Here is a 10,000-nt window from a genome sequence, read left to right as displayed (position 1 = left end):
AGTTTCCCCTCAATGTATTCATGTCACCTGGGCTTCTCGTGTTGCGACTCCGTAAGTGCGCTGCTGGTTCAAAGATGAGATGAGCGGGTAAGAAATGCAGTGAAAAATAAGACAGTCTATCTTAAACTACACAAAAGAACACGAGTAAAAAAAAAAAATGCAAATGAGACGAACCACTAAGGAATATAATAAGGAAACAGAAGGTAAAGGACTATTTTCTTTAAATGCACAAGAGAGAGAGAGAGAGAGAGAGAGAGAGAGAGAGAGAGAGAGAGAGAGAGAGAGAGAGAGAGAGAGAGAGAGAGAGAGAGAGAGAGACCCACACAGCGACAGACAAGGGAAAGTAAAACAGTGTTGGAACGTCCTTCAAGCAATATCAGCGTTGCTACATCACGTGCTGGTTCAACACGTGGCCTACAGAACACACCTCCCTCTGAAGTGACGCTGACACCACTCACCCTGCCACTAAGTTGAAATGAGCATCTGTTGAGCAATACAGGGACTTTAATCTGGCTTTGTTTACTTACTTCTCCTTCATCTATTGACTCCTTCACACAACACACCAACACTCCTTCATCCTGCTTCTGTTCTGAGTTGAAATTGAAATCTATTAAGCAATATAAACACTAAAATCTGCATATGTTTACGTACTAATCTCCTAATGATGATACTGTTTCCCCTTCATCTATCGACGCTTCCTAACAATATACTAAACACCACGCCACCTGTTAAATAATATGAACACTAAAGTCTATGGTTCTATTTACGTGAATACTTTCCTATACGAGGTCCTTTTGTTTGAGAGCTCACCTGTGTTTCCAAAAGCCTCAAATTGACAATCTAAGCGCTTCTATGAATGGAGGAAGAGAAAATGGAGAAAGGGAGGAGAAAAGGTAAAGTAAGATGTTCAAATATACCTCTCTCTCTCTCTCTCTCTCTCTCTCTCTCTCTCTCTCTCTCTCTCTCTCTCCTACGCCACCCACACCCAACTTTCCTCACCTTGATGTTTCTCTTGATATATTCCCTCAGGCAAAAATACAAGTGTTCCGGAAGAAAGAAGTATACAAGGGCTTTGGTTTTCTCTGACTCCGTGACTCACCTCCAAGGACACGTGATTACTGGGTGTGGAGAGAGAGAGAGAGAGAGAGAGAGAGAGAGAGAGAGAGAGAGAGAGAGAGAGAGAGAGAGAGAGAGAGAGAGAGAGAGAGAGAGAGAGAGAGAGAGAGTCACGCCACGCCAAGCATCATATAATTTCCTTTCATGCATTCAACTCAATCTGAAAGTGTCATCGAGTCATCATAATACCAGAAATAGTGTCACAGTACTACGAGTAATGTCATAATGGTAACAAGGTAGTTATGTTATATAATTAGGCATAACTATTATATTATTCCATACCGTGCTTGCGTAATTAGCGTAACTACCGCTAAACCATTACGTTCATTTTAAATCGAAAGAAAAAAAAAACACTTCCTTGTATAAATTAGTTATGTATTCTACTTTTATTTTTATTTATTTGTATTTGCGTTTTGTTAATTTAATGTTTTTTTTTCAGTTACCTTTCTTTGTGCGTTAATTTATTGTATTTCCTTCTACTTTAATTGTATTTCACTATATTTCCAAGGTTTATCAGTCTCTTCATGCTTTCTTTTTACCCCTTCATTTACTTTTCTTCGTATTGACTTACTACATTATCTATTTTTTTTTTATTTATTTGATTCTATTTTCTTTTACCTTTCCTGCAACTTTCCCAAGGTTTCAGTAAGTCAGGTGTGTTTTTTATTCCTTCATTTACTTGCATTTACTGTGTGTCAACGTATTTGTTTCTGCTTTTTATCAATTTCCTTTTACCTTTTATGTAACTTTCTCCAGGTTTAAATAAGGCAGAACTGATTTACTTTTACACCTTCACTTCACTTTCACGAGTCATCCTCCAGGGGCAGCCACGTGTAAGCATGATGGGTTCTTGTATATTCCCTTATTTTCTCGTTTTTATATAGCCCAAGTCAGTATTGCCAGTCATCAGCACTCAGCATCAACTCAGCACCAAGCCACGCCCTCCAGCGTTGGTGATTCGAAACAGCAAGAAGTGCGTTTCGAAGCAGTGCAGTAAATAAGATTGACGATGAACGCACGATTCAAAGCTTGTATCGAATCGCATCTCACTGACAGAACCGTTCGAATTATTGTTCTGTTATTTTTTTTTCAATAGTTCTCATCTTGAAAATAAATAAATAAAATAAACAAAATAAAGAGTATGGCCTATTTAAGGTGATGATGGTTAGGGTAAGTCCTCCATGACTATAGTACAACAAAGGGTACAAATTAGGAAGATAACAATATATACGTTGAGAATATGACTGTAATGTTTCATAATCTCTTCTTGAGCTATTGAAGAAGTTAGGAAGGTTAAGAGTGATACTGAAATGCTTACTGCTCTCTTCTTACGCTAGTGAAGGGGGAGGAGAAGTTAGGAAGGTTAGGAGTGATACTGAAATGCTTACTGCTCTCTTCTTAAGCTAGTGAAAGGGGAGGAGAAGTTAGGAAGGTTAGGAATGACAGTGAAATGCTTGCTGCTCTCTCCTTAAGCTAGTGAAGGGGGAGGAGAAGTTAGGAAGGTTAGGAGTGATACTGAAATGCTTACTGCTCTCTTCTTAAGCTAGTGAAAGGGGAGAAGTTAGGAAGGTTGGGAACGATAGTGAAATGTTTGCTGCTCTCTCCTTAAGCTAGTGAAGGGGAGGAGAAGTTAGGAAGGTTGGGAACGATAGTGAAATGTTTGCTGCTCTCTCCTTAAGCTAGTGAAGGGGGAAGGAGGAGTTAGGAAGGTGACTAAGTTAGGAATATGTCTGACAGGAGGTGGAGAAGCAAGAGGTAGAGGAGGAAGGATGTGGTATGGTGTTCTGGAAGGCACAGGAAGAGAGAGAGCAATAAAAAGTAGAGTTGCGTGAACCGAACAATAACCCCCTCCCTTAAACACACACACACACACACACACACAAACGGGCCACTTCATTCATAAACCAATTAAACGTATGCTAAATAGGTACGACCCACGTCAGGTGAACATCTAATAAAAAAAATGCAGTGGGCCTTTTTTTTATTTGTTGACACTGGCTGGTGCCCTTCCTATATATATATATAAAAAAAGGCAGAAGTCGTACTTAAAGATCACAGCCATCATCAGGTGGTCGTGGTGGGCGTGGTCGTGATGAGGTCAGGAATACGGGGAATCGTGAGAAGGTGCTTGGGTCATACTAGTAAGGTTAAAAGGTCACGCAAAGGGAGCCTCTGCCCCGCCCTGTGAATCAACGACTAACGGTGCGGCAAAGGGCTTCATCCTGCCGCAGGTAATGACACCGTCACCGTCATCACCGCTACGCACATCATTCAAGGTTTAATAAAGATGGCTCCTTAACTGTTGCTATTATCGTAAGTGCCTTCCTCTCAAGCTGTTGTCTGTTATCACGTGTTTTGCTTCCTCATGCATATGTGATAATGATTGCTATTACTGCTCCTGGTGGCGTGGTGGCTGCTGCAACATAAGGAAAGCTGTACCAAGTAGTCGGGCCTACTACTACGAGTACTACTGCTACTACTACTACTACTACTACTACTACTATACTTCACCACCACATCATTCTCCTCCTCCCACTACTACTACTACTACTACTTACTAATGGATGAAATATCGAGCTCATATTTTGTGACAAGTTGTAGTCTCACGTGAGAGAGAGAGAGAGAGAGGAGAGAGAGAGAGAGAGAGAGAGAGAGAGAGAGAGAGAGAGAGAGAGAGAGAGGAAGAGAGAGAGAGAGAGAGAGAGAGAGAGAGAGAGAGAGAGAGAGAGAGAGAGGCGAGTCCAGTCACCTCATACGAAGAGAAAGTCACATTGCAACAAAATTCACCTGTACCATCACCATCACCACCACTACAACTACAACTACTACTACCACCACCACCACCACCCAGTCACCGCTACAACCACAACAACTAACCACTTTGTGTTTTACTACGAACTACTACTACAAACAACCACTACCGGGTATACCAACGTAGCGAACACACACACACACACACACACACACACACACACACACACACAAGGTCTCTCCAAAACAGGTTCCCTATACCATAAAACGAAGGTAAAGAGGAGAACATGGAATTCAAGGCCTACAAGAGAGAGGAAGAAATGGAAGAAAAGAGGAAGGAAGAGAGGGAAGAAGAGATGGAAGAAAACAGGAAAGGAGAGAGGACTGAAGAATGGGCGGAAGAAAAGAAGAGAAGGAAGAGTGAAAAGTGAGGAAAGAGGGGAATAAGAAAGGGAGGACGAGAGGAAAACAGGAGAAAGAAGAAAGGGAAGCAGAGGGAATAAGATAGATAAGAGAGTGAAGAAGAGAGGGAGATGGGAAGACCGTGACCTCTCTCTCTTCCCACGGGGGCTACAGGTGGCTGGTACGCCCTGGACCTGACCCTGAAGGACCAGACACGCAGACACACGCACACACGCACACACCAGGAAAACAAACGAGCAAATATATAATGAAACAGTACTAGGTTTTGTTCCATAAAGGATTAATTACCTCCTTTGTTCTTCAGATGTTAGTTCTTATGGTTTTAAAGGAACAGGTGAAGATACCAGTTAAATTTAATCAAGAACACCTGCTTTTGTTCTGCAAAGGATTTATTTCGTTCTTAGGATATTAGTCTTTGGGTCTTAAAGGAAGAGGAACGCTATACGACACATTACAAAGGACAACACGTAAGTCAGTTTAGCGATATAACGAGAGAGGCGAGACTGAAATGGTTCGGGCATGTCAGAAGGGATAAGACGTATGTTGGAAGAAGGAATCTGGATATGGACGTAAATGGTAAGAGGAAGACTGAAAGAGAAGATTTATGGATGCTGTGGAAGAAGACATGCAAGTGGTGGGTGCGACAGGAAGGCGCAAAAAATCGACGTAATGGAGAAGGACGATCCGATGTAGCGATCCCTAACGAGAGCCGCAGAAAGGAGATTGTTGTCTGTAGGGCTCTCTTTCTCTTCCTTTCCCATCGTCACAAGGATAAACTGGATCTCAATGCACCAGTATCCTCCACCTCACGCCGCCCCCCTCCCCCTCCCTCAAGTGTTACAGCCTCCGGTACATGACACTACCACAAATGCATCACTTGGTAACGTACATCAACAGAAATACACCAGTCATTCACCAGTTTGGATGATCACCTTTGGCTCTGCTCTTCAAGGACTGGCACTTATATATTTTTTTTTTATACCATTTTGTGACCCTTGGCCAGTTACGTGAAAAAAGAAGGGGGAAACTACGAAAAAAAAAAAGTTTCCTCTCAGTATTTCCACCAGTACTTACTAGCTGTCAGAAATTTGGTCACTGCAGGAGCGCAACGTGTTATCTTCGTTTATCTCACGTCCATAACAACACTCCCAGTTAATAATAATAAAAATAATAATAATAATAATAATAATAATAATAATAATAATAATAAAAATAATAATAATAATGAAAACCAACAGCATCTGAGACTGCACGTCGTACCTTTCTAAACAAACTGCCGTACCCAATCACTTTTTTTTACCTAAACTTACTCTCAAAAAAAAAAAAACTGAGAAACTGCATTCTCACTGTAATATTTTAGAGAGAGAGAGAGAGAGAGAGAGAGAGAGAGAGAGAGAGAGAGAGAGAGAGAGAGAGAGAGAGAGAGAGAGAGAGAGAGAGAGAGGAGAGAAAGTATTGTGATGGTCGCGAGATAAGAGGAGAATTTGACGTGGCTGGTTTTCTGCCCTGAAGCGATGAGAGAGAGAGAGAGAGAGAGAGAGAGAGAGAGAGAGAGAGAGAGAGAGGGAGAGAGAGAGAGAGAGAGAGAATTAATACACAACCGACAAAGATAAACCTGAGAAAAATTAAATTCTTTTGTTTTCTCCTCTCTCTCTCTCTCTCTCTCTCTCTCTCTCTGGATAAGGAAGAGGTGAAAGAAAATGAAGAAGGGTGAACGTGGCTAGATGAGGAGGAAGATTAAGAGGAAGGAGGAGGAAGAATGGCGGAGCAGAGGTGGCAAGGAGGAGAAGGAAGATTATGAGGAAGGAGGATGAGGAAAAGAGCAGAGATGGCAAGAAAATACGTGGATACTCCCCCCTAAGGCTTGACCTGTGTATCAACCCTCCACTCTCCCACAGTTCCACTCTTATCAATTCCTCTTTACGATGCTTGAGAAAATATAAACAGCCAAACCTTCTCTTGAGTATAGCTTTGGATAGTTAAGCTTAAACTAACAACTTGATTACTGAGTCTATTCCATTCATTTACCATTACTTCAGAACTAATTCCTTGCTATTTTTCAAACTTTTTTAATATGTCTTTTTATATCAATCTTTCTTTCAGTGTTACTAAACTACGTGAGATTTTACAATTTAAGCCGAAATCTGCTGGGTATGAGACGATGCAACGTAATTACTGGGCAGGCAATTCAACAATCAACAAAGTATATTCCTTCAAGTGGGAGGTTTCAAGGCACTTATCCTTCAATTTTTTACTACCGCTTTGGACCCTTTTCTGGGACCGGCATCTCAGTGGGCTTTTCTTTTTATTGAATTTTTGTTGCCCTTGGCCAGTGTCCCCTCCTACATAAATAATAATAATAATAATAATGGAGAGTAAAAAAAAGGAGAAAAAGATAACTACTTGTACGTTATTCACCCCCCATTCGACCATTATCATCATACCCCTCCACCACCACCACCACCATCACCACCACACACCCCTCCATCATTAGCCTTGCGACACAAAGAGAAATTACTAGCTTTAACATATTGTGCAAATAGTATACGCTTGGCTAACACCTACGCGCATGCACACACGCACGGAAGCTCACATAAATGCACACACGCACAATGCACATTAACCAAACAACATTAACTACTTCAAACATCAATAGTCTCCGATAGTTATGATTAAAGATGAGTAGTTTAGATAATTAACGTTTCATCGATTCTAGATGCTAAAATAAGGTTTTCGTTTAAAGATCAATGTGAATACGACAAACGCAGTACATGTAACACAAACACAGAGAAATAAGGAAGAGATTATTAAACCATTCAATTAGGAAGTTTAAACACCACACACACTGAAGAGATACCAGCTGGATGAACTGTTAGCCCATTAAGTAGGAAGATTGAGACCGCACACTCGTAAAAGGTAATTAGTGAAAACAGACAAGCTTTAGACAAGAAATACCACGTGTAGACCTAATGATCCAGTGACTTGTTGCAGTTATCCTGACAAAGTCAAGCTGGAAAGGATGAGATGCGGGGCGGAGGTACCGGGACGGGGAGAGGAGGGGGGAGAGGTGGGGCGGCTAGCCAGTTACCGGTACACCGAGATATGTAGGTTAAGAGGCCCTGGTTGTAGCGGCTTTTCTACACCCCCTTGGACGCTGCCGCCAGAACACACACACAGACAAACATCAATCTATCTACCAGTACTCACAGAATCCCTATTGATGTTCTCATTGAGGTGCTGTAGCTTCTCAATGCTCCTCTTAAGGGCGTCAGTGTCAGCTGGGTGGGTTTGGCCTCCCTCTGCTGCCTTCGTCTTCTTCCCGCTCTTGGGGGAGGCCTTGTTCTTCCTATTCCTCACCCCGACGTCCATGGTGTCCCTGGCTGTCCCCCTCACAATATTCAGGTGACGGCACGCGCACTACTACCTCCCCTGGAAGCCCTACACTGAGTGGCGGGGAGAGCCAGTGGCAGGTGGAGACTGGTAGCTCCCTCACCTCCATCTAGTGGTGGCTGAACGAACCATACCCAACCAGCTGACTTTATTTCACTTATTTTTATTACACTATCTCATTATTTCTACACAAAGTAAATACAAAATATTATAATAACAAATTTTTATGTTCTTTTTCTCTTATATATATTGGTTCAATGTGCTGATAAGAGAATAAGGATAAGATATTAATTCACCGTCTGGTAACTCCTCACATATGATGAAGAACTCACAGAGAATTGTAAATTTTAGGGGTAACTATTTTTCTTTTTGTCAATTCAAAAGTATGTTTCATTGCCAGCTGGGTGATAACTGCGTACGTGGTTTGAATTATGAATGATGATTACTCATCCCTGCAGTCATATGTGCATTCATAATGAGCTAGAGTGTGTTTAAAAATTATACTACTGTTACTACTACTACTACTACTACTACTACTACTAGTACTAGTACTACGACTATTATACAACTATTACTACTAATTCTACACACACACACACACACACACAAACACACACACACACACACACGCACACAAAGAGAGAGAGAGAGAGAGAGAGAGAGAGAGAGAGAGAGAGAGAGAGAGAGAGAGAGAGAGAGAGAGAGAGAGAATATGAGTTGGAGATGAAGGGGGAGAGGAGAAAGAGGAGGCAAAGATGAAAGATGGAAAAGGAGCTGGAGAAAATAGGGTCATACATGTTTTTAGTAATCATTATCATCATCATCATCATTGCCGTTGTTGCTGTTGTTACTACTACTACTACTACTACTACTACTACTACTACTACTACTACAAATCACAGGTAATATTCATAAAAAAAAAAAAACTAATGAAACGAATAAAGTAAAAAATAAGAAAAATAAAAAACGTACATTGTTATTTTTGTCACTAGTATGAATAGATTTTATTGACTTCCTCTACCGGCTTCCATTTGTTCATGCAAGATACGCGTAAGCTGCATGCCACAAATACCGAGCTCGGGGAGGCTTTCTGAAGGTGAAGTACTCAGGCAGAAATGTCAGCTCAGCAAACACGTCCTGTAATAATGAAATATTGAACACAGTGACTCACGGATACAGAAAAATTGATTCTAGAGACACGCTACGGATGTTTAGCGATGTGAACTCGGAAACAACAGTGCCTTTCATTCTAAAATATATGGACGTGTTGAAGGCGAGAGACAGTGAGGGGGAGGAGAAGTTACGAAATATGTATGGAGTGTGCAAGTGTACAGACTGAAGTGCATGGAGGGAAAGACACGTTTGAGAAAGGCGCAGGTCGACTGTCACTTATTTCTTATCGATGCATGACTTGTGACGTCACGCCTTGAGTTACCAGTCATGCATAAACTTGAGAAACATAAATTCTTACCCCTCAAACCATACAAGAGAAACATTCCACATTATAACACCACTAGAACCTAAATGATTAGAAGTACGTGAAATGACTAAGCGGCTGAACACAAGGGAGAAATGGGAGTAGTTTTGAAGGCACGTGATACCAGTAAGGAATGCTGAAGAAGAGAGCGTGTGGCGGTGGTCGATGTTACGGCAGAAGGTTCTCAGACGCGGTGCCCTCCAGTCCTGTCCTAGCACTCAGGAAGAGAAGCTTGTTTATAGACTTATGTGTGCCATTTGGAGCTTCCCTTCAGAGCCTAGCGACGCCATGGTGCCTGCAATGACGTGAGGTGAGTGGCACGTCTGGAAAACTAGCTTTGAGAGTTGAGGCCACCACGGGAAGGTTGAAATGCTTGTTGTTTTGAAGTTGTGTTGAATTTTGTGTTACTTTGGGTGACTGTATGAGAGAGAGAGAGAGAGAGAGAGAGAGAGAATCATAACAATAGAAATTAGACAACCACATGACCATAGCTTCTTGTTGCCTCTTAAGGGATACGAGCGTACTGTGTATCTTCAAACCCAAACACACAGAGAGCAATTGGTAACCATGGAGCCAATACTTGAGGTACAGAACACATTATCATACAAATTTTTCCATCGAAGAAGGAAGGCAACACAGCAGTTCACGTCCCTGCCACTTAATTCACGTGTAGTAACCCTTTGGTCTAATAATAACAATAGGACACGTGTCACTTCATTTGACTAACCTTACACGACTTCACTGAGCTGGAATATAACTGACTACTAAATATTTTGAACTGTTCCATCACTTTTCTCGTCAGTGGTGTTTTTTTTTATTCTAAGCTTGCCACCAGGACATTTT

General features: G+C 41.6%; 2 protein-coding genes across 3 annotated transcripts in view; one reads left to right on the top strand and one right to left on the bottom strand.

Annotated features, from left to right (window-relative positions):
- Positions 1 to 7,762, bottom strand: part of LOC135093757 (protein O-mannosyltransferase 1-like) — a 21,501-nt gene extending 13,739 nt beyond the window's left edge. The window contains exon 1 of the mRNA XM_063993347.1: positions 7,498 to 7,762. Within this exon, the coding sequence (XP_063849417.1) occupies positions 7,498 to 7,659 (162 nt within the window). The 5' untranslated portion in view covers positions 7,660 to 7,762. The remainder of the gene's footprint in view (positions 1 to 7,497) is intronic.
- A 1,545-nt stretch (positions 7,763 to 9,307) lies between these two features.
- The window catches only part of LOC135093559 (serine/threonine-protein kinase Nek7-like), a 22,425-nt gene continuing 21,732 nt past the window's right edge, over positions 9,308 to 10,000 (top strand). Inside the window, exon 1 of one of the 2 annotated variants that reach the window (XM_063992917.1) lies at positions 9,308 to 9,467. The gene's annotated coding sequence lies outside the window, so the exon portion shown is untranslated. The remainder of the gene's footprint in view (positions 9,468 to 10,000) is intronic. The other variant, XM_063992918.1, reaches the window with a different exon arrangement.

This window comes from Scylla paramamosain, chromosome 43 (assembly GCF_035594125.1).
Source record: "Scylla paramamosain isolate STU-SP2022 chromosome 43, ASM3559412v1, whole genome shotgun sequence".
Classification (NCBI taxonomy): Eukaryota; Metazoa; Arthropoda; class Malacostraca; order Decapoda; family Portunidae; genus Scylla; species Scylla paramamosain.
The sequence above is the reverse complement of the archived record's forward strand: the minus strand, read 5'-3'. Positions and strand labels throughout refer to the sequence as shown.